Source organism: Hyaena hyaena, unplaced genomic scaffold (assembly GCF_003009895.1).
Source record: "Hyaena hyaena isolate Hyena2069 unplaced genomic scaffold, ASM300989v1 scaffold_155, whole genome shotgun sequence".
Taxonomy (NCBI): Eukaryota; Metazoa; Chordata; class Mammalia; order Carnivora; family Hyaenidae; genus Hyaena; species Hyaena hyaena.
In genome coordinates, this window is record NW_024080787.1 from 1,931,689 (window position 1) to 1,955,791 (window position 24,103).

The following is a 24,103-nucleotide window of genomic DNA, read 5'->3' on the forward strand; positions in this document are numbered from 1 at the left end:
CACCAGGCTTTGTGGTCTTGCCTCGTACCCTGAGCTTTGCTGCCAGCTGGCTCCATGTGGAGAGGCAGGGCACCCTCCAGTCCTGCCTGGCTCCACACTGCTGCTGCCTTTTCATCCATAACGTGGCTCTGGAATCTTCCTGCCCATCCAAGGTTCCTGCCGTGAAGTTCGTTTCTGGCCTTGTCTTCCCAGAATCCCAGCCCTCTTGCCCATCCTTCCCCCTGTCTGCGGGGCCGATCCTGACCTCCAGAGCTAACAACTGCCTTCTGGTCTGCTTGGGTTTCAGAGCGAGCTTTTTTGTGTGTCTTAGGACGCCAGTGGCTGGCTGCAGGCTGCAGGCTGCACTGTCCAAGCCCAGCCTCCAGCAAACGGGCCTGGTGGGGCAGGGCCCTCCCCCGGGGAGGTGCAGACCCCGGCGCCCACAGATGGCAGGCTCTTCTGCAGGGTCCGTGGGGGCTCGTGACAGGAACAGGACAAGCCCAGGGCAGAGTCCAACCTGCAACTCAGACCTTTTGTCGCCAAGGAGACTGGCAAAGCAGGGGGAGCACACAGGCTCCCAGGGAGAAGCCAGGGATGCCCCACTCTGTCCCCCTACCCTCCAGCTGCCCACGCTGGGGGATAGGGTTCCTGGGGCAGTCTCAGCCTTGCATTCCTTGTGCGGGCCTGGGCTGTGGGGAAGGAGGGAGGCCCGACCTTCCATAGAGGCAGATCTCCGTAACTCAGCACAGCCCACCTGGCGCCTCGCCCCTCGGTTGACCCCTTCTGCGATGATGCCTGGGTCGGAGAGTCGCAGACCCTGTTGGAGAAGGCCTCCTGTTTGCTGTCCCCACGTTCCTCACCGAGAGTCCTGCCCTTGCGCCCGGGGAAGAGGATGCTCCCGTGCTGGTGTCGCCCCTGCTGCCCCCCGGCCCCGGCCTCCCCCGCTTTGTCTCAGCCCCGCTGGACCCTGGACAGGCTCTTGGGATAACTGTACCCTCTGGTTGTCACTGAACGCTGACCACTGGGCCCCCGCTCAAGCTGTTGCTTACGTCCTGGAGCTGTGACCTCTTGAAACCCATCCTTCTAAGGGCCTTCCTCTCGGGAGTCCAGAGCCGGGGGTGGGGGTGGGGGGGGCACAGCTCTGTCAGGGCTGCATGTAGAGAGGGGAGGGAGGGGCAGGCAGGATAAAGGTGATATTTTGGGCCTCCTGAATCTTCTCTATAGCTGCTCCATTCTTTGAGATGAGAAAAAAATTCTCTAGTAACAGCCACGCACACACACACACATACACACACCCTTAAATGGTAGGAGAAATGCAGAGGCAGGTATGTGCTTATGAGTTACCTGCTGCAGAGGGGAGTGTGCCCGGGCTGTCCCAGGGAGCAGTGACTGAGGCACAAGAGGCAGTGCACCATCTAGAATTTGCACTCCTAGAGGCATAGGAGGCTCTACTTTGGCTGGCTACAAAGTCTGGTCCCCAGACCAACACCACCACCTGGGAGATTGTTAGGGTGCAGGACCTCGAGGTTCACATTGAGAAGTGTCCCTACACGACATTTCTGCTAAGTGCCAATCTGTCGTAGGTGAGGGGCATTTCTGGTCCTGGGGGACTGCCATGGGCTGGGCCTGGAGGTCTCAGGCCGTCACGTCGGGCCAGAAAGGACTTGAAGTTCCTCTAGGTCCTGGTTTTCCAGCCTGGGCACTGGACATTAAGGGCTGGATTGATGTCTGCTGGGGACATCTTGTGCACTGTGGAATGTTGACCAGCATTTTGGCCCCTACCCGCTAGACGCCAGTAGCATCTCCCAGTTGTGACAACCAAAAATGTCTGTAGACGTGGCAAGATGTCTTCTCCACCTGTGGTTCCATGGTTGGCTGCACAGTACAGCCTCCCGGGAGCTCCGTAAAAAAAGACAAACCATAGACTCCCAGACCCCACGGCATCTGGGAGAAGCCTCAACGGTATAATTTTAAACGTTTCCCAGGATATTGGCTGATCAGCTCGGGAATAAAAATCACTTAATCATACACCTTGAAAGGGTGAACTTTACAGAGTGTCAGAGCTGTTACTGAAATAGCTCCCAGGTGATTGGGATGCGGGGCCCCAGTGCCTCCCTCGCAGCAACTGGGAGCTGCCAACCCTCTGACCCCCAAACTTGTGAAGGTCCCCTGGGTGCTTGAGGCAACTGTTCTGGAGGAGGGCCCAGGAATCTGATTCTCCCTAAGTGCCCCAGGCAAGTGGGGAGCCTGCGCAGGAGGGGACAGGGCAGGGCTGGAGCTAGGTACTTTCCAGAAAGCAGAGGCCCCACCAGGTGTGCTGGGATCCCCTGGTTGGAACATCTCACAGGCAAGGGAAAGGCTGTCAAAGCGGGCCAGACAAACTCGAGGGGGAACCAGAGGTGGAAACAGAGAACCTGGAACCTTCCTCTACTTCCCCAAACCTGGAAGCTCAGAAGCAAAGTTGGAGTCAGTAACCATGTATTAACAAGTTCAAGTGTAAACTGGCTGAAAAGCAAAGGTGCATGAGCGGAAGGGAACAGATGCAGCCATCCTCGGCTGTCCTTCACCTTGGCACCTCGTGGAAGCTGCCCTTGTCACCTAAAAGCCCAGCATCTTCTGGGCATGGTCACCCCCCACCTGCCTGCCAGACGAGCTCAAATGACTTTCCAAAGTTCTGCTCTAAAAAACACCGTCTGCATCCGTGAAGTTGCTTGAAAGGAAGATTTGAGCTCCAACTATCTCATTCCTGAAGAGTGGACATGGCAGCATGTGGGATGGTCTAGCCCCCCCAGGTGACGAGCAGGGGGTGCATCTTTCCGGACTGCTGTTAAAACACCCAGGCATGCTAACTTTGGGGTTCGCAAACCCCTAGACCCCTGACGTGTACTGCTTGGCTTGCGTGACACTGTGTCTCTCCGAATGGCCTGCCGACGTTTTACAATCACTGGAGTCTGCACGAAACGTCTCACTTGTGGCTTATCTTGGAAATCTGTAACACCTGCCCGGGTACCCTCGAGGCCACAATGGGCTGAAACTGACCATCACGGGGGGCGGACACAGCCAGGCTGCCTGTCGTCGGCCAACCCGCTCCACTGGCCATAGATGTGTGTGCCCAGTTCATATCTCCGAATCAGTTGGGAATCTGGAGGGGATCTTGTTTTTCACCAGGAAAAACTTCAGAAGTAAAAGCCCTGCTCCGGGAGGAGGGGGGGTGGGGGGCACCTGGTTAGATGAATGGAGACTGTAAAATGCTTTCTGTGGGCAGGCAGGCCTCTTCCTTCAGACAGCTTTAAAAAGGGGCCTGTTCTTCAAGATTCTCTCAGATGAAGGGGACGCTCCCAGGGCCACTAAGGGTCCCCAGGGTCTTCCGGGGTTCTCTGAGAACACATTGTGGCCGGCCGCAGAAAAGCATGCTGTCCCCAAGGCCAGCCCCCAATCCAGCTGCCAAGGCCCTGTAAGTGTCTGAGGGGCTTTATGACAGGACTCCACTCAGGACAGATGAGTGCTTTGAGGCTGGCTACTTCCAGTCAGTTCTGGGGAGGCTGCCTGGGCCGGACAAAAGGAGATCTTTTGAGGCGAGGCTATTTCCAATTCCTGCATTTGGAAGGGTCTCTGGTTGCTTAGCCACAGCTTACGTTTGGGCAAATGTGTTTCATATGAGCCTTAGAAGAACTCCAGACCCACTTTCAGGGTGGCTGAGGGCTTCTCAGCGGCACAACACGCGGTGCTGAGAACCCAATGGCCGCCATCCGCTCTGCTTTCCAGGGCCATTTCTCCTCTTCTGGGGGGTAAGAGCTGCACGGGTTGGTGGGGTCGTTTTCCCGTGGAATCCATGAGCAAGAAGAGGAGGGGGACTGAGAAAAGAAGCCTCTCTCTGGCGGCTGTGTGTTGGTTTGGTGGTTCTCTGACTACAGCCTCCAGAACCACAGCGAGTCCGGGGTCGAGCTGGGGGGCGGGCATGCGCTGGTTCTAGTGGAGGGGGGTCCCTGCACAGCAGCCGCCCTTCCAGCACCTCACCTCTCCGCGGTCGGCGGCTTGCTTTGGGAACAGGCAGTGTTTTCCAATGCAGGTCATCTGCTGGCAACACACATCGCTGATGTTGGTGGCTTACACCTTAGAGTTACAGTGTTCATTGTCTTTGGAAGGTAGAAATGTCCTGTGACCCTTTTACCTGCAGCGGTGGGCTGTGGGCCATGCTGGGGGTGCAGGGTGGTTGCCAGTCAGCATCTCCATTCCAGCAACACCTCAAAGCAGGACCCTCCGCTTGGCAAAAAGCCTCTCTCCCCACTTCCTGCCCAGCTCATTTTGCAGCCCACACCAGGCCAGCCCACGTGACCGGCACGGTTGGTTACCTTCCTCCCAGTCCAGCCTGGCACAGCCACTGCATCCCAGGCCAGGGACCATGGCCCCCTGGCAGAGGAGGAGGCTGGACGCAGGACCTGCTGAAATTCCCACTCTGCTGACCCCATCCTGGCTCTGTCTGCTCCCAGGCACCTTTCCCTGCTGGCCTGTGGGGCGCGCGGGGGGGGGGGGGCTACCCTCCTGAGCACCTTCCTCCCAGCTCCCTGCTGGCCCCACCCTCTGGGGCAGGAAGAGGGGAGGGGCAAGCATTCTGCCTGCAGCTCCCATCTGGGACCAGACCAAAGGCCGGCTTGGTCCCCCACAACCCCTATGGGGGACAGGGCTGTCGTCTTCTGGCATTGCTCCTGGGGGGGCTGCTGTTGGGCACCCCTACCTTCCAAAACACTGAGGGGCCTGTCAGAATGCAAACGGTCACACGGTGACCTACTGGGGCCTCACTCCTCGGTGCCTGGGCTACAGGAACCAACCCAAGCATGATTCCTTTTGTAAATCTGAGAAATGGCTGGGAAAGCAGCTTCGGGGGGGCCAGCAGGGATGGACAGGAGGGCCTGAGAACTCTCCCTGTGTAGGTGCCCGAGGGTCAGGGCTGCAGAGGACAAGCCTGGCATGGGATGCTCTGCCTGAGCCCGGGCTACACCTCCTTTTCCTGACATGGGAGGTGATGGAAGTTGGGGCCCTTGTACCCATGTGTGGCACCCAAAGAGGACAGCTCCTGGTTGGGCGCTGGGCAGCGAGGCCTCCCTGAGCAAACCTGGGCCGGTCACATCACCACGCCTGCCCCCAGAGCCCCCATCTTCCCTGAGCACAGGGCTAGGGCAAGCTCAGGACACTCTGCCATGTGGAAAATGTGCCGGAGGCAAGAAGCTTTGCTGTTGATTCTCTGCTGGGACTCAGCCAGGGTGGTTCTGGCCAGTTGCTCTGGGAGGCTGACCTTGGGGTGGGGGCCTGAGTAGGGACCAGCAGCTCTGCCCGCCCATGTGGGGCAGACAAGGTCGCTCTCTGCAGAGGGTGCCGGGCCAGTCTTCCTCATCCACAGTGAAAAAAGTGAAAGATTTTATTTTGGGGAGAAGGTGCCAAAGATACTCATCTGTGATATGGGGGTGGGTCCAGGGTCCAGGACTGCACAGCCAGTGCCCCCCAAGGCATCCTGGACAGGTAAGTCATCAGGGTCCGGAAAAGCTTGACCTCATTTAGACACAGTCCTTGAAGAAAGAAAAGAGAACTCAGGGTCTGGGAGTGGTCACAGTGAGGAGCTGGGGACAGGGCCGAGAGACCATTAGGTAGGGGGTAGGCACACAGCATTCCCAGACACTGATGGCCTCCCGGTCCAGGGCTGCTGCCCACCCCCCCACCCCCCAGAGTGGACCCCTGGTGAACTCCCTCCCCCAACTCCCTTACCCACTCAGCCCTCCCAGGGGCCTCCGGTGCATGGTCGGGTGAGGTGGGGGAGTCATGCCTCAAAACCATGCAGGGAGAGATTGTGTAATGTGGTAGATGTGTCAGAAGTATGAAAGGCATAGTGGGCACAACTAGCCAGAGCCACGATGGACAGGGAGAGGCTGAGAAGGGGTGAGGCAAGGAGGATGAGCCAGCCGCGTGCACGGTGCCAGCAGGCAGGTGTGTGTCGTCTGCGGTCCCAGGCTGCCCCATAAATTGCCAGATCGGGACATCATGGCCTCCCGGTGTGCTCTCTGCTCCACCAAGAGTATGGGCAGTCACCCCCCAGAAGGACGTCAAACAGGCGAGCGGGATTCCGGCCCTCCGCGGGAGAGGGCAGCCCGGGGCATTCTAGGGGCCACTGCTCCCAGTTCCTCGAGGACAGGCCAAAACGTAAATATCAACAATCAGGGTTTAAAAATATCCAACCCATAACCATGACGACTGGTGGGAAGAGTCAGCATGAAACACAAAAGGATGCACACAGTAAAATTTGGTTCCCATGAGAAAACTGGTCTCGTCAGAAATAATGGCCCCCAAAGAAAATGTATGTTGGCAGTAGCTGTACTGGGAACTGATTCTGATAGAATCATTTCAGCAAAATAAAAAAGGAAGGTGATTGTTTTTAAAAGCACTTTAGCTGTTGTATTAAAAACTGGTCAAAGAATCACACTGGCTTATTGGAAAATTCAACCTAGAGAGCTGTGTTCTCCACGAAGCACAGGACACACAAACGAAGGATCGTGTTGTGTGTATTTAGATGCATAGAGTTAAGAGGCGTTGGGGGGGGTTCAGTCCATTAAGCATCTGACTCTTGATTTCGGCTCAGGTCATGATCTCGCGGTCATGAGATCAAGCCCCGCGTCAGGTTCTGAGCTGGACGTGGAGCCTGCTTGGGATTCTCTCTCTCTGCCCCTCCTTCTCGCTCACTCTCTGTCTCTCAAACAAATAACCTTAAAAAAAAAAAAACACAACAGCCACTGGGTCAAAATCATCCCTCATGGAGGCCCTACACCCATGTCCAGGCCGCCGTACCCTCCTCAGGCTGGGCTCAGGGCCCAGTCTCTGCCAGCAGGGGGAGAGAAGGGACGAGGGGAGGGGCGCGGGGCTCACGGGCTGGCGGGCTGCGTGGTGGCCCGGGACTCGAGGCGCAGAGGCCGTGTGTGCCGGGCAGGCCCCAGGCCCTGCTGGGGGTCCCTCGGGGATGGCGTCAGCGGCGGCAGCAGAGGCAGGGGCGGCAGCGATGGGGGTCGAGCTGGCATCGTAGGCTGGGAGCCCAAGGCAGCTGAGCGCACACTCGTGCGGGGGTGCAGGGCTGGGAGGGGCGGGAGAGACGATGCTGTGTCCCAGCAGCAACCCCAGGGGAGACTGGCCTGACCAGGTCGTACCCACTAAGGAGACAAGACTGGAAGTGCTCTCCCACAGCTCGCTCCGTCCCAGGCACACTCTAGAGTTTCCCGGAGGTGACTCTGGATAAATGATGCCAGAGACGGATGCTGAAGTGCACACGAACCTGGAGTCTAGGATCAGGGGTGCTGTGCCTCAGCTCCGCACTGTAAGCCGGGGGAGTAGTGCCCACCCACCCACTGGGCCGGGGTCGGCATGAGATGAGAAGGGAGACGGTGCTTCCCAGGCTGTAAAGCATCTGCAGGTGCCTGGGACATGGTGATGGGAACCAGAAGAGTCCCCCCAGCCCAGCCCACGGGGCCCCTGGCAGAGAGGCCCAGGACAGTGAATGGGCTCCTTATCCCGCCCTTGCAACTAGGGGACAGACACCTGGTCTCGGCCCCCTTGGATGGTGCTCGGGCCAGGAAGCCCTGCTGATGGGTAAACCAGGAGCCCAGGACGGCTTGAAGCCATGGCCAGGAAGCTTGGGGAGGGGGGGAGGGGGACACCCAAGGGGACTTCCTGGGCCCTGGCATAGACAGAGCAGGTGAGAGATGGATGAGGCGGTTCAGGAGTGCCCCAGGCTGGGACTGGGGAGCCCCAGAGACCATGCCAGGACCCCAGCTGGGCCAGGGAGTTCGGAGGGCAGGTACTCACAGGGGTAGATGGCACCAAACAAGGCACTTGGGCGTTTACGATCATACAGGTTTCGAGTTGGGGGGTGCGGAACCTTCACAGCTTAGAGGAACAGAAAGGGGAAGATGGAGGAATGGGTGAGGGCTCTTACAGAGTTCCGCCTGAGCCCAGACTCCCCCGAAGTCCTGCAAAGGCCTTTCCACTGTTCCCCAGACCTGCCCACCTCCTCCACACACCTGCCCCTCAGGCTCCCCTTCGTGGAAGATCCCTCCTCCCACCCAGTTTTCAAGGCGTAGACGTTCTCCCTGGGGCCACACCACCGCCATCAGGCCCCCACCCCCACCTTCCCATCCCTCACCTTGTGTGTGTGAATTTTTTTTTTTTGAGATAAAATTCACACAACACAAAATTAAGTAACCTCTATCCCCAATGTGGAGCTCACATTCACAACCCCAAGATCAAGAGTCACATGCTCCACTGCCAGCCAGCCAGGCACCCCACAAAATTAACCATTTGAAGAGAACAATTCAGTGGACATTAACCATTCACAACGGTGTGTCACGACCACCTCTAGCTCATTCCAGAACATTTCATCCCCAGAAGGAAACCCTGTTCTCATGAAATGCTCGCTTCCCTTCCTCCCTCCCCCAACTGCTGGTAGGCACGAATCTGCTTCTTGTCTCTGCGATATTCCTGTTCTGGACGTCTCCCAGACCAGGGATTGGACAACATTTGGCCTCGAGGATCTGGCTCCATCCTTCACTTTTGAACCCAAGGCCTTCCCTTCTCCCTGTCCAGCCAAGAATCCCCATGGCTGGCCAACCAGACCAAAGGCTGCAGGAGAAGAGGAGGGGCCCTGAGGGCGGAGATGCAGGGGAAGGGAGGGAGGGCCCAGACCTGGCACCCAGGGGGAGTTACAGGCATCAAGCTCCTTCCCATGAGGGACACCAGATTGTTCCTTCTGCCTGGACACCTGTGTCCTCCCCTGGGTATCCTGACAATTCCCGCTTAGTTAGCTCACCAGGGACCCCTCCCTGGTCATTCTCTCCCCACTCCCATGTTTCATCTTACTCAGTGACTTTTTATTTATTTATATTCTACAGTCCTTTGTGGGGTTAAAGCTCTAAGGGGGCAGTAACTTTATTTTGACCAAATTGGGTCTCCCCAGTGGCATCTAAAATATACCTGGCACCGAGAAGGGCTCAGGAATGACCAGCTGAATGACCAGGGCCATGTGGCAGCCATGTGCTATGTGGACCTCCCTTTTAAGAAAGAACTCACTTTATAGCAGCGCTTTCAACAACAGCCAATCACGGAAAGAGCCCAAATGTCCATCAACGGACCAACGGATCAAGAAGATGTGGTTTATCTATACGATGGAATACTACATGGCAATGAGAAAGAATGAAATCCTGCCATTTGCAGCAACATGGATGGGACTGGAGGGTATTATGCTGAGTGAAATAAGTCAGTCAGAGAAAGACAGATATCATATGTCTTCACTCATATGTGGAACTTGAGAAGCTTAACAGAAAACCATGGGGGAGGGGAAGGGGAAAAATAGTTTCAAACAGAGAGGGAGGCAAACCTATGAGAGACTCTTAAACACAGAGAACAGACTGAGGGTTGATGCAGGGGGCGGGGGCGGAGGGAGAGGGGAAAATGGGAGATGAGCACTGAGGAGGGCACTTGTTGGGATGAGCACTGGGTGTTGTATGTAAGCAACGAACCATGGGAATCTACTCCCAAAACCAAGAGTACGCTGTACATACTGTATGTTAGCCAACTTGAAAATAAATTATATGAAAGAGAAAAGAAGGAAGGGAGGGAGGGAAAAAGAAAGAACTCACTGTTCAGCTGCAGAAGCACAGGGAGCCAAGAGCCTCTAGCTATTAGCACCTCAGTGGCTGTTAGCACCTCAGATCAAAGACAGGAGCACGGGGGGCCTGGCCCCTGGGGGTCTCTGCTTGCCTCCTCCCTTTCCTCCTTCCTCTTTGTTAACACCCCCCCCCCCCAAACCTCTTGCATTCCTAACTCAGGGTCTGTATCTACTGTTCCTTGAGCCTGAACTAAGAACTAACTCCAGTGTGTTTTGTGGGTTCTGTGTAAAGGCAAATGCCCCAATCGAGGGGCGCTCCCAGGTCCCTGCTCTGATCACCCACCTGGATCCCTCCACAGGTCTCAGGCAGGACCAGCCAACCAGCTGACCAGTGAGACTGTCACACTGCTTCCCTCCCAGGTGAGGGACATGGGCCCAGGGCCCAGGTTAGAAATCGAGACTCAGCGAGGCTTGGAAACCTGGCTCTGACCCAGCACTCTCCCTGAGGTCTTCCTGATGCCCTGAATTCTGTAGGTCAGAATTCAAACTCGCCACCTGACCCCGACACCTGCTCCTGCTGGGCCCTCCTCTGTGGCTTTCCCACCTCTGCAGAAGCCAGAAGCTGAGAAGCTGTGAAGCTCTCAACAGGAGGGGACCCTGAGCTCTGGCAGATGAGACAGTCTCTTCGAGGCAGGCGCACAGCATGGGCAGAGGCGGGGGACAGCTGAGCTCACTGAGAGATGAGCAAACAGTTCTGAGATGCTGAGGGAGGGGCAGATCAGCCAAGGAGCCTGGACTCTGAGGGCAATGCCCCTGAGATGTCCTCGTCCCAATCCCCTAAACCTGTGACTGTGTCACATGACTTGGCAGAGGGGGACTTGGCAGATGTGATGAGTTAAGGATCTCGAGACAGAGAGGATTCTGAATTATCCAGGTGATCCAATGGAATCGCAAGGTTCTGAAGAGGAAGGCTGGAGGGTCAGAGTCAGAGAAGGGGAGGTGAGGACGGAAGTGAGGTCGAAGAGACACACCTCGTGCTGGAGGAAGGGGCCACACACAAGGAATGGGGTGGAAATGGTCTCCCCTAGAGCCTCAGAAGGAACTGGCCCTGCTGACCCCTGGATGTTAGCCCTGTGATACTCAGTTCAGATTACTGACCTCCGGAACTAAGATAAAATAAATGTGGGTTGTTTTAAGTGACTCAGTTTGGGGTGATTCGTTATAGCAGCCATGGGAAATTCATACTGAGGGGTTCTGAGCCGGGGAGGGGCCTGGTCACTGTGCGTGTTTTAGGCAGTTCACCCAAAGCTGGTGAGGAGAGCTGAGGCTGGTGACACGCCCCTGCCCGCCTCCTCCTACGTCCTGAATCCTGCCTGAACTTAGCCTTCCTTCTCTGAAAGTCCAAGCCTCAGAACCACCAGCCTTGGCACGTCCAGCCCCCTCCTATGGGGACACGGCTCACTGAGGACCGGGTGTCCCTCTGTCCTGGCCTGAGCTTCTGACTCAGTGCAAACACCTGGAGGGCACAGCTGGCCAGAGGCCCCTCCGTGGCCCCTGACTGGCAAAGGGCTGGGTAAACAGCAGGGCACGCTGGACAGTGATATGAACAGATGAATGCATCTGAGGCCAGGCTGCACCTGGGAGGGGCTCACACTGGCTCATTTAGGTTTAGACACTGGGTCTGTTTTGGGTTAGAATGTTCTTTTGAGTAAATAAATGAGTGATAAGAGCAATCTGGTCAAAAGATCTGGCCACAGCAGGTTTCGAACCAGCTTCTAATAGTAGTTAGACTTTGTTGCCCCCAAACGGGACACAGCAGTTGAGGCATCCTGTGATTCAGTCCAGCTGCGCTGCGTGGGCCTCGAGAATGACTGAGCCACGGGGAGAGAAGCCCTGCCCGATGGGTGACAGCCCAGGGGAGGGAGGTGGAGAGGGGCCCTGTCTAGTGCCTGAGTGGAGATGAGCTCCCCCACCCCCACCGAGGGTGTGCTTCCGGCAAGCGGCCCTCACCTGCTCATTGGTGCAATGCCTCACTGGGTTGTGGCCAGCTGAAAGGAGACAGTGCAGGCCTGGCAAGAACTCAGGCCTCATTAAATATTAGCCACAACTGTTACCCTGCCCAGTGACCCCTGAAGCTTAGCCTGAGTACCCTCCCAACAACAGCCGCTGCTGGGGGGGTTGAGCCTTGTCCAGGGGGAGCCAGATCCGTGCCGGAGGAATGAAGGTCTCGGATGGTGTCCCGAACTCCTGGGCCAGGGGAGGGCCCTGCCCTGAATGGAGGTCCCCAAAGAGATACGTCCCCTAGAACCTAGGGATGTAACCTTATTAGGAGAAAGGGTCTTCACAGATGTAATTAAGGATCTCGGCATGAGCTCATCCCAGGTTAAGATGGGGGCTAAAGCCGATGACAAATGTTCTTCCAGGAGCCAGAAAAGGAGAAAACACAGGGATTAGACCACGTAAGGATGGAGGCAGACACTGGAGGGACGCGGCCATGAGCCAAGTTACGTGTGGAGCCGCCAGAAGGCAGGAAGGAGCCTCCCCCGGAGCCCTGGTTGTGAGCACAGCCCTGTGACACAGTGATCTAGGACTCCTGGGCGCCTGACTTGTGAGGACTCCTGTTGTCTAAGCCCCCAGTTTGAGGCCATTTGTTGCGTCTGTCCCAGGACACTAATGTGGGCTCTTCTTTGTCCAGAATCGCCAAGAAAACAGTCCCCTTTCCTTTTCTGCACATCTGGGGTTTAGTCCTCAAGTCAATGGGGACAAAGCGGGGTGAGGAAGAATACCACGGGGAGAATTTAACCCTCCAGCCACTTGGGACTCGAGGGTCCCCCTGCAATGGGGAAGTACATGGCTCCCACCCAGGGCAAAACTGAGAATTCCTCTTCCCAGAAGGAGAAAAGCCTCAAGAGTCACACAGAGAAGGTACCCCTGCTGGTACTGACGGCCCATGGGCTGGAGCCGAGGCCTGGGGTCCCTGGAAGGAGCCAGCTGGAGCGGGGGCTTTGCCGCTGCAGCAATCAGAGTGATGGATCCATGTGTCCTCACCTAACCCAACCCTCACCTGCCTGGGACATTAGGACACAGGCCTCCAGTTTCTGTCCTCATCTCTTCATCATGCTCAACTCCTTCCCAGTGTCTATCCCGCAGGTAGACTCACCTTCCTGACTCCCAATTGCGCCTGGCGTCTACCCACCACAGGGCCTTTGCACCTGCTATTCCCCCCACCGGGACCACTTTTTCCCACCCGACCCCTTCATCCAGCTTACCCCATTCCCTCATCAGATGCCTCTCCTTGGACTGGCCTCACAACTTTCCCATCCCCAGCCCAGCATCCTTCTTTGGGAAGGCCATCTGGCACCTCTCCGTAGGCCAGCATTCTTTGTCACCAGGCCCTCCCCTCTGGTCAGCTATTCATTGCTATTCCTAACAATGGATCCTCCCCTTCAGTTTATTTGCTTACCATCTGCTTCTCTCACTCATGTGGTGACCCCAGGGACTCCATCTTTCTTTGCTCCCCACTGCCTCCCCAGTGCCTGGTGCAGCACCTGGCGTATAGTAGGGCTCCGTTTTTGCAAGTAGCTGTGTGAAGACCTCCTGCCCCTTGAAGAGCCCCAAGTCAGGGATGGGGCCACCTCTGAGCCCCTCCGGCACCTCCTCATGCTGCCCAGCAAAGCCAGGACATCGAGGGCAGGGGCTCCCTGGAAGGCCTGATACCCCTCACCTGCCCGCTCTTTCTCCACGCCTGTTGAAGGCCGCACCCCCTCCTGGTTGCTCATTCGGCCCTTGTACAGGATCCCGTCCACTCCCAGAATGTCCACCTCGGTCTGTTGGATGGCCCGGGCCCCAGGTCAGGGAGTGTCCTCGCCTGCCTCTCCAGTACACACAGAGGCCCAGCAGACAGAGCACCGCCTCCCCCGGGGCCGCCCACGCCCAGGGCTTCTGCCGCACTCACTGTGTCATAGTCTAACACCTCAGGGTCCCCGTAGGGGTACAACGTTGACAAGTCATAGGTCTTGAGCTTGACGCTGGCAGCACCGCCAGGGCCATCGCCCCAGTCCTTCTGGGGACCCAGCACGTCCAAACTCCTGTCCTGGCCTTCGAGATCCTGGATCTGCTGTAGCCGCTGGTGTTCCCTGCGGTGGGACAGGCAGCACGGGAGCCACTGGGAGACCCCTGTGCCCCAGGGGAGCAGCAGGGCGGGCTCAAGCGCCTGGCCAGCACGAGGCAAGACTGGAATTACCTCCAGTTCGTTTGGGCACCACTATGGGCTGGGGAGTGGACATGGACAGACACAGTCGTGGGGAAAAATCGAGTCCTGTGCTCCCCCAGGCCCTGCCCACCCAGGGACCCTTGCCTCACCTGCCAGGGGAGGACTTTGAACCTTTGATCTCAAGAAGGAGTCAGGCACGGGAAGAAGGGGGTGTCAGGCATAGTTCCCCCCATGGCTCTCCCCACCTGGCCAGAAGTACCAGGGTGCAGGCCAGAGTGCAGGAAGCACCCACAAAGCGTGGGATGTCAGGACGTGGAGGGTGGCGCCGGGGCCCAGGGAGCCTACTAGGTGCAGCAGGAATCTGCAGGTTTGGACACCAGCTCTGGCACTTCTATAGCCGCGACCTTGGGCAGGTGGCTAAGTTACCTGGGCATTGGTTTCTTCAACTATGAAATGGGGTGATGACAGAATACGCCTCAAAGGGAAGGCTTGAGGATTCACTGAGGCCGGGTCTGCCCAAGCGCTCAGCACAGGGCCCGCCCGGCCACAGCAAGCCTCACTGAGGCCACGGCCGTACCTGATTTCCTCCTACTGGAAGCAGGCACCTCACCCCAGCTCATGAGAGTCATGACACGTAAGTGAGAACCCTTCCCCAGTCGTCTCGGCCCATGATAGATGCCCAATAAATCAGCCCATCCCTCTCTACCATGGGTCTCTCCCGGGCCAGGCACTGCCCCAGCCACCTCTCAAAACGGCTCCCTTGCAGATGGCTGACAATGGCCTGGGACAGCCTTTGGGTCCCAGGACCGATGTCTCTGCAGCGCTCCGGGCCCCTGAGGACCTCTGTGAGACAGACCCCCAGCCCGCTCACCTCATCTGTTGCCGCTGCAGGTACTCATAGCTGTTGGCACTGGCAGGGCGCAGCCGTGAGAGGAGGTGGGCTTTGCGGATGGTGATGAGTTGCCTGTTGGAGGACAAGAGTTAAGCGGGAGGAGCAAGTGGCCAGCAGATGGCCCTGGGCTCCCTGCTCCAAGAAGTCTTCCCTCAAACCCAACTTTCTTTTGTTTTTAAAGTGTATTTATTGATTTTGTGAGAGAGAGGGAGAGAGTGCACAAGCGAGGGAAGAGCAGAGAGAGAGAGGGAGAGAGAGAACCCCAAGCAGGCTCCACGCTGTCAGCGCAGAGCCTGACGTGGGGCTCAAACCTACAAACTGTGAGATGATGACCTGAGCTTAACCAACTGAGCTCCCCAGATGCCTCCTGTATTATTCGCTTTAAGGTGATTTATATGAATCTCACCTAAATAAATAAAAGTTTTTGATTCTAAAAATATATGCAACAAAGCCCCAAAGTTCAGCTTTTCCCCACTTTCCTTCTATCCTTTTACTTTTGGACTTGACCTTGACCCTGGGACACAGGGGACACCAGGCAGGGCTGGAAAAGGAGGGGATGCCTGTGCTCCTGCCCAGGACGGGGAGCAAAGGAGATGATCTGTACAGTACGGTGTATAGGGCCTGATGGGCATCTAAATCATGTACCTACAACCCCCCAGACAGGTAGGGGTAGGCGTGGATGGGAGGAAATCCAGAAGACAGAGGGTGGGCGCAGACGCCCCCTGGTGGCGGTACTCACGGGCCGGTCATCAGCTCTACGGGCCGGTCGCAGGAGATGCATTTCACCCGCTCAAACAGTTTCCTGGAAGACAGCCAGCCATCAGCGCTGCACCGTGGGGAAGGCCTGCCTGTACCTCGGTGTCAGGACCTCCCTCTACACCCTCCTCCAGCTGACCTGGCCCAGCTCAGCTCAAGTCGGCTCTGCTGGCCCCTGCTGACCCCTACCTGTGGCCACCGGGAGCAGAGGTCGGGGACAAAGTGTGTATAGCTTATGTGCCTGGCCCAAACATAATGAGCTCTTTAAAGCCAGGGTCCTTCTGGAAAGCTGCTCTTCGTAGGGGAAACTGGGAGGGATGAGGGGTCATCTGAAGATAGGAGATCCCCCTCCCCCAACACTGATTTCTTCTGCCTGGGACCCTGTCTAGATGGAGTAGGGGATACGGTGACATGGCTCCCAGATCCACACAGGCTCCGTGCGAGGCCCTGCATGTACCCTATGCTCTGTGAGCTTCAGGCTCCTCATTCTCGACAAAAGGACTTTGGAGCAGATGCAGTCCTGGAGCCCCTCTGCCAGCCAGGGCCTGAGATGCCCCCCTCGGAGGTGCCCTCAGCGCCATCCAACCCTCAGCCCCCAAGCTGGGAAGCCCCCTTCCTTCTCCCCGGGTCCACAGGTCTGGAATCCTTCCTCCCGGACTCCTCTGAGATACCCATCTCGTCTCCTCTCTCCCAGCCTCTGGGAGGCGCACCCCCACCCAGGAGGGGCTCACTTCCTAAAGCCGGCAGCACTGTCAGGGTCAAACCGGAGGCCTTCAATCAGCAGCTTCCTGACTATTTTCCAGACCTCATCCACATCCTTCTTCAGATCATCCAAATCACTGTGGACCAGCTGCACGTAGCCCCAGGGAAGAGAAGAGTATTTAGTCAACTAATGCACACCCCGCCTTGCTCCATCCAGAAAAGGATCTGCAGCAAAGCTACACACATTGTGTGACAAGATTAAACAGCAAAAGCGAGGGGGTCAAGGAAAGGGGACACGACCAAGCTTAGGCTACAGTTCTACCCCTAATGCACACTGCTGCCAGAATGGAAGTACAAAGTGAACTCCCTAGCAGCCAAGGCAATAAAACACCATCAGCTACTGCCTCCAAAAGGTAAAACCAACCCTACTGCTCAACTGAGGCCCTCAGGCCCAAGACACATTTCTCCCGGTGGTGCCCAGGCACTGGAGATTCACACATGCAACACATATTCACTGGGTATGAAGCCACTTTCAATGGCTTTTAGTCTATCTACAGAGTTGTGTGACCATGAGCACAACCAATTCTGGAACATCCTAATCACTCTCCAAAGAAACCCAGTACCCATTAGCGGTGGTCCCTCATTTCCTCCCAAACCCTCAGGTATAGGCAACCCCTGATCCAGTTCATGTCTATGGATTTGCCTGTTCAGGACATTTCATATAAATGGAGTCACATACTCTGTGGCCTTTGGTGTTTGGCTTTCACTCAGCACCATGTTTACAAGGTTCACCTGGTTATAGCATGAATCAGAGCTTCATTTCTTTCTTTTTATGGCTGAATAATATCCCATTGTACCCCCTGGGCGGAAAGACCACTATTTGTTTATCCATTCATCTGCTGGCTCTTATGAGTAATGCTGCTACGAACACCTGTGTATGAGTTTTGGTGTGGACCTGCTTTCATCTCGCTGGGCACACACACCGGATTGGAAATGCTGGGTTGTATAGCGACTCTATACCTAACTTTGTGAGAAAGTGCCAGACGGCTTTTCAGCGTGGGACTTTTGAATGTTTAGAGTGTTCCTTCCAGGGGTGGCTGGCTGGCTCAGTCAGTAGAGCATGTGACTTTTGATCTTGGGGTCATGAGTTTGAACCCGATGTTGGACGTACTTTTAATTTAAATTAATAATAATAATAATGTGTTCCTTCCAGTGCCCACATTTTGGTCTCTAAACACAAAAAGGAGCAAAGGCTCTGTAGAGAAATGACTGATTCAGGTCTGGGGAAGGGAATTTTGCAGATGCATCTGGAACGTCTTGTCATTTAAGGAGCCAAGATGGCTTTCTGAGACAGAGGGTCAAGTCGAAGGACTCAGAAGCCACCTTGCAGGCCAGATGAGACCGTGTGAGCAACAAAATAAATAGTAACTTAACTGAGTCAGCAAACTGAATATGTAAAAACCCATGATTCGCAGTGACATTCACAAAAAAGAACTCAATAAAATAAAAACAGAAACCGCCACTTGCCACCATGTATTGGAGGTAGCTGTGGCAGCGATATCATTCCTGAACACCAGTAATGAAAGGAAACAGCTCATCATCGTTCTGGGCTTTCCTGCAAGAGCCGATTTCAGGGTAATCGGTGCACATTAATTATGGAGAGCTCTTCTTTACAGATGTCCGGATGCTAAGCAGAGAAGCAATACGAAGATTAGAGAAGGCGCTGTTTTGCAACCGTTGAAGTAATTGGTTCAGGCAACAATTCTCCACTTATGAGGAAGGTACTAGAAGAATGGCCAATGAGGCAACGGCCATTTCCAGGCCGCCAAAGGGTCACCCCCAAACCTCTGGCTGCTCATAAGGTGGGAGTGTACCTTTATACCAGTGACATGCCGCTGAAGGGACCATGCCAGCGTGACCCGTCTGCCGGCCCAATGCAGCACCCCAAGAAGAATCTCCCCCAACTTCCTGTTTTGAAAACTTTTAAATCCACAGAAAAGTTGTAAGAAAAATACAAAGGACATTCATGCGTCCATTTAGATTAATCAACTTTTAACATGCTGCCCCATTTTCTTTATGTATACGTGTGTATCTCTTCATTTTCCGAACCATCTCAGAGTTAACTGCAGACATCACGCTGTATCACCCCTATGAGAAGTTAAATGGGCAAAAAAAGTTAAATTGGGGGACCACTATATAACCCAGCAATTCTACTCCTGGTTTTCTCCCCAAAAGAACCAAAAACAGGTGTTCACACAAAAACTTGTACAAGTGGGGCACCTGGGTAGCTCAGTCGGTGAAGCGTCTGACTCTCAATTTTGGCTCAGGTCATGATCTCACACTTAGTGAGTTCTAGCCCCACATTAGGCTCTGCACTGACAGTGTGGAACCTGCTTGGGATCCTTTCTCTCTCCCTCTCTCTGCCCCTTCCCTGCTCACATGCTCACGTGCTCGCTCTCTCTAAGTAAATAAACTTTTTAAAAAAAGATTTAAGGGGTGCCTGGGTGGCTCAGTCGGTTAAGCGTCTGACTTTGGCTCAGGTCATGATCTCGCTGTTCATGGGTTCAAGCCCCATGGTGGGCTCTGTGCTGACAGCTCAGAGTCTGGAGCCTGGTTCAGATTCTGTGTCTCCTTCTCTCTCTGACCCTCCTCTGCTCACACTGTCTATCTCTCTCAAAAATAAATAAAACATTAAAAAAATAAATACAATAAAATAAAAAAGATTTAAAACCTTGTACAGGTATGTTCACAGAAGTATTATTCATTCAAAGGTGGAGACAACCTGAATGTCCATCAACAGATGAATGAATAAGCAGAATGTGGTTGCTCCAGCTGATGGAATATTGTTCAGCCATGAAAAAGAATGGGGAATCTGATCCATGAATGAACCTTGACACCATGCTGCTAAGGGCAAGAAGTCAGTGAAAAAGGTCACAGGATGTTATGATTCCACTTAGAAATGTCCAGAAGAGACAAAGCCATAGGGACAGAAAGTAGCCCAGGGATTGGCAGAGGCTAGGGGCAGGGAGGGGTACAAAGCGTCTGCATAAATGGGCACTGGCTTCTTTGTAAGGGATGAAAATATCTTGCCGCCAGATAGAGGAGGTGTCTGCATGACACTGTACATGTACTAAATGCCACAGATTTAGTCCCACTTCAAAATGGTTAATTTTAGGTTGTATGAGTTTTGCCACAATTAAAAATACAGAAAGAAAAGGAAAAGCACTGAAAGCAAAAATTTACAAAAGCTTTCCCTTAGGAAGAAATCGAAATACACAGAAAAGTGAAAAGACCAGAATCGTTAACCCCCATACACCCACCATCTGGGGTTCATCATTCTTAACAGATTGCCACACCTGCCTTGTTCTTTTGACGGAGTGTCTTTTAAAAACTTACAGGGAGCATGACACTTGACTCACGAATACTGTCGTACTCGTGAGGACATTTTCTTATGTGATACCCAATGCACGAACAGTAATTCCTGACTTTGTTCTCACTCCCAGCCCATTTGTAGACTTGGCTCAACTGAACGAGGACACAAGCCAAGACTTCTCATGGACTGCGCTGGGCTGTTTTGTCTCTGGAGACACTTTTCATCTAGAATAGTCTCTCTGTCTCCACTTTTTTCCCACCCTATCATTGAACCACTGAAGAAAAATAGGTCAGTTGTTCTGTAGATGACTATAGTTCATCCGGCTGCAATTCTGTGTTGATTTGTGTGATTTTTCAGACAAATTCGTCTCCAGGGGCGCCTGGGTGGCTCAGTCGGTTAGTCCGACTTCGGCTCAGGTCATGATCTCACGGTCCATGAGTTTGAGCCCCGCGTCAGGCTCTGTACTGACAGGTCAGAGCCTGGGGCCTGCTTCAGATTCTGTCTCTCTCTCTCTCTCTCTCTCTTTCTCTCTTTCTCTGCCCCTGCCCTGCTTGCACTCCCTCCCTCCTCCCTCCCCCCCACTCTGTCTCTCTCTCAAAAATAAATAAATAAACATTTGGAAAGAAAAAAGACAAGTGCATCTCCATGAGAAACACGTGACCAGCGTCATAGGTGCCCAGTGCATAGCTGAACAAACAAATCCTTGCTTTGGAGACGAGAAATCAGAGGCTCGGCGAGATCATAGCACTCAGGGCACACTGCTACTCAGATGGGCTGCCTGCTTCTGAACCCACGCTCTCCTGGCCAGACCAGCCGCCCCGCTGCAGGAACCACACAGCCCTGTAATCGCTGGTCTGACTGTGCCTGTCTCTCTACTGGATGGTACAAATCAAGGCAGGGGCTGTGACTCGTCAGCAACATTCATCACAGGTGGTCAGTAAATGATGAATGGAGACACTTCATCTAGTGGTGAATAAATGATCAGTAAATGATCAGCAGACACCCCCACCCCCTGCCCCCTTGCTTGCCCAGGCAGGAGAGTTAACGGTGGTCAGCCTCCAAGATCCTCCCTGCCCACACCTCTTGGTACTCACAGCCTCTCACCCAGGGCAGGGCTGGTCTGTGTAACAAGGCTACTACAGAGATGATGCCATGTGGCTAAGTCACAGAAGATGATGGGGCTTCCGTTGTGCTCTCCCAGGCCACTCGCTCTGGGGACACTGGCTGCCACTCTGTGACAAGTCCGTGTGGTGAGGGAGTGAGGTGTCTTGCCGACAGCCATGTGAGGGTGTCATCTTGGAAGTGACACTTCAGAGGACTATAGCCCCAGACGGCATCTTGATTGCAACCTCATGGGAGTCCCTGAGTCGCTCAGTGAAGCTGCTCCCCAGCTCCTGACCCTCAGCAGCTGTAGAGCGTTTGTCATTTCATGCTGTCATGTTTTTCAGGCTCACTTGTTACTCAGCAGGAGATGACTGCTACGGGGTACTCACCTTGGTGCTCAGGTCCTTGCTCAACTTTTCCGCAGCCTTCTTCCAGTCATCCTCGTGGGTCACGACCCTGAAGAGCATGCCCTGAATCATCTCATTCAGCTCCACCACCACCGTCTCCAGGTCAGCTCGGTTTGCCTTGCCTGCCAGCATGCTCCTATCGGCTTTCTAGAGACAGAGGGGGCTCAGGGAGGCAGAGCTGCTGGGGTGGGAGAGGAAGGAAGCTGGAGGGGGGCGGGATCAGGACCCTCTGGTCCGTGCTTTCTAGTTTGGGACCCTGAATGCCTGGCCTTGGCTTAAATTCAACCTCAGGACCTAATTGGCTCAAACACAACTGTCAGGTCTAAGCCAAGGTTTTCCTGTGAAGGAGAAGCTGCTGCCTGATTTTTAGTTCACGTAACAGATTTTCACACATCCCGAGTCACTGAAAATAGGGGTTGATGGGAGAACTTTGGGGAAGCTTCCCCAGCCCTTCTATACGATAGGGGCAGAAGGACACTGGGAGGCCCTCTGCCTGGTCTGGTCCTGTCTAGATGACTCCATTCCCCCGGGTGGGAGAGCTGGGTGCAGGATGCAGGGGCGAGAGCGGAGAGGAGTCTCTGCTCACTCACCTCTTTCAACTCCTGCTCCATCACACTTTTGTCCACCTTGTGCATTTCGAGGTTTTTAATTTGGGAATGGACAATCTACAGACAGAAGCAAAAGGCATGTCCCTCAACCCTGGAGGCCCTGGGGACAGCATCTGTCTCCCACATCTACCCCTGCCGTGTGCTTGGAAGGGACGATGGAACCAGGTGGACACAGGTAGGGTGGGCACGCCGGAAGGCATGGAGCGCAGGGCTCCCGGTGTCCAGATCGGAAGGGAGGGAATGTGGGACTTGGGACGAGCTGTCCCCTCGGAGGTGGCATTGTAGGAACTTGGCTTCATGGGGAGGCCGACCAGACGGGAAAAAAACACCATCCGAGGCTGACAACTTTGGCTCCCTAGATGTTTAAGGCAAGTTCAGCTCTTCCGATCTGTAATGGGGTCCCTGTGAGAACTGGAATCTATTTATCAAGCAAGCACCTATAGGCCACACTGTGCCCCAGTGTCAGAGAAAAATGACCCTTTACTCCACAAAGAACTGGCTCCCTCCGTGAATTCTGCCCACTTTCCACTTACTGGACCCTCCCCATGACAGCAGCAGCAGCTAAAACGCTTGGGAAGGGCCTCAGAGCCTCACATCTCCTGGGCCTTGTCCCCAGAGGGTGGGGTCGCATTTCCTCCAAAGCTGGAAACAGGATTCTGCTTCTCCCTTCACATCTAGTTGCCCTCTCACCCTTTGGAACAAAGCCCCCAAACTTGTAGCTGGCACCTGCATTTCACAGCCTCCCTTACAGCTCATTGTGACCGAGGTATAATGGAAGTGGGAAGGACATGGATAGGAAAGATAAGAAATATTTAATGAATCATGTCCTCTTTGCTGCTGGCTTAAATGCAGAGTTAATGACTGGAGCGCCAGCAGCCATCTTGTACCTTGAGGTGAGCTTGGGAATGGAAGTCACACACCCTGGAGTTCTATACCAGCTCTGGACCAACCATCTCTGAGTTTCTTGAATGTGAAAGGGAAATACACTTACAATTTGTTTAAGTCAGTTATTGGGGGGGGTAGTTATGTTATCTGAAGTTGAACCTAATTCTAAAAATTTTTTTAATGTTTATTTATTCTTTGAGAGAGAGACAGAGCATAAGCAGGGGAGGGGCAGAGAGGAGACACAGAATCTGAAGCAGGCTCCAGGCTCTGAGCTGTCAGTACAGAGCCCGACAGGAGCTCGAACCCATGAACCATGAGATCATGACCTGAGCTGACGTTGGACGCTTAACCAACTGAGCCACCTGGGCACCCTGAACCCAATTCTAATAAATGCCAAGTTCCACCACATCCACCCTCCCCAAAGACGGGTCCCAGAGTCTGGAACGAGAAGTGGAGGTGTGGAAGGATGGTCCTGTTTCGGCCTCAAGTCAGGTTGCCTCCTCGAACCCCATGTCCGCAGGGAGCCCTGACCTTTGAGAATCATCAGGCCTCACGTTAATACTTAGGTCTCCACTTGGCTCTTTGTAACTAAAATCTGGAAATAAAGAGGAGTGATCAGCGGGGACCTTCTAACTTCTACTTCTAGGGATGCCTGGGCACTGGGTCGATTAATCCCCTCCCCCAAATTCATGCCTGCCCAGAACCTGTGAACGTGGCCTTGTTTGGGAATCGGGTCTGTGCAGATGCATTGGTTAAGATGAGGTGACACTAGATCAGGGCAGGCCCTAAATCCACTGACTGGGGTCCTTATAAAGAGGTGACGTGAAGACAGACACGTACAGGGAAGAGGCCACGTGACGACAGAGGCAGAGACTGGGGTGCTGTGGCCACGAGACGAGGGACTCCTGGAACCGACAGAACCTGGATGAGGCAAAGGTCCTCCCCTGGAGCCTTCAGGCTGAGCAAGGCCCTGCCAACAGCTCGCATTCTGGCTTTTGGCCTCCAGGACGGTGACAGAATACGCAGCTAGCGTTTCAAGCCACCCAGCTTGTGATCAGTTGTCACAGGGGCCACAGAAAACAAATGCGCCCAGTAACCGACACAGCACTGTCGGCTCCGGCGTCTTATCAGTCTCCCCCTGCACCAAGCCGGAACTCAGAATACGACGGTCCTTCTGGCAGTGGTTCTGGAATGCAGCCTCGGCTTACAAATGACACCCGTCCACTTGCAAAAGGCAAATCCTGTTTTCTACAAAGTCCATGAGAAAGAGTTCTGCCCCCACTTACGTTCTCGCTGGGTCCTCAGTGGAAAACTCTCGGAGGGACGCACAGTAAGGGGATGGAAACAGCTCCCTCCCGCCTGGGTGGTGGCGCGGCTGCATAAGTGGGCAGATGTGGATTGAGCTCTTGGACTTCAGACTTGGGCATTCTGGGCGCCTGGGTGGCTCAGTCGGTTAAGCGTCTGGCTTCGGCTCAGGTCGTGATCTCGTCGTTCATGAGTTCAAGCCCCACATGGGGCTCTGCACTGGTGGTGTGGAGGCTGCT

General features: G+C 54.7%; 1 protein-coding gene across 1 annotated transcript in view; it reads right to left on the reverse strand.

The window, feature by feature from the left end:
- Positions 1-5,408: 5,408 nt before the first annotated feature.
- The window catches only part of CUNH16orf96 (chromosome unknown C16orf96 homolog), a 35,491-nt gene continuing 16,796 nt past the window's right edge, over positions 5,409-24,103 (reverse strand). The window contains exons 9-18 of the mRNA XM_039239230.1: positions 21,657-21,731; positions 21,049-21,213; positions 16,212-16,330; positions 15,464-15,526; positions 14,704-14,796; positions 13,575-13,755; positions 13,344-13,446; positions 7,822-7,902; positions 6,892-7,093; positions 5,409-5,543 (exon numbers count right to left, since the gene is read on the reverse strand). Of these exons, the coding sequence (XP_039095161.1) occupies positions 5,528-5,543; positions 6,892-7,093; positions 7,822-7,902; positions 13,344-13,446; positions 13,575-13,755; positions 14,704-14,796; positions 15,464-15,526; positions 16,212-16,330; positions 21,049-21,213; positions 21,657-21,731 (1,098 nt within the window). The 3' untranslated portion in view covers positions 5,409-5,527. The remainder of the gene's footprint in view (positions 5,544-6,891; positions 7,094-7,821; positions 7,903-13,343; positions 13,447-13,574; positions 13,756-14,703; positions 14,797-15,463; positions 15,527-16,211; positions 16,331-21,048; positions 21,214-21,656; positions 21,732-24,103) is intronic.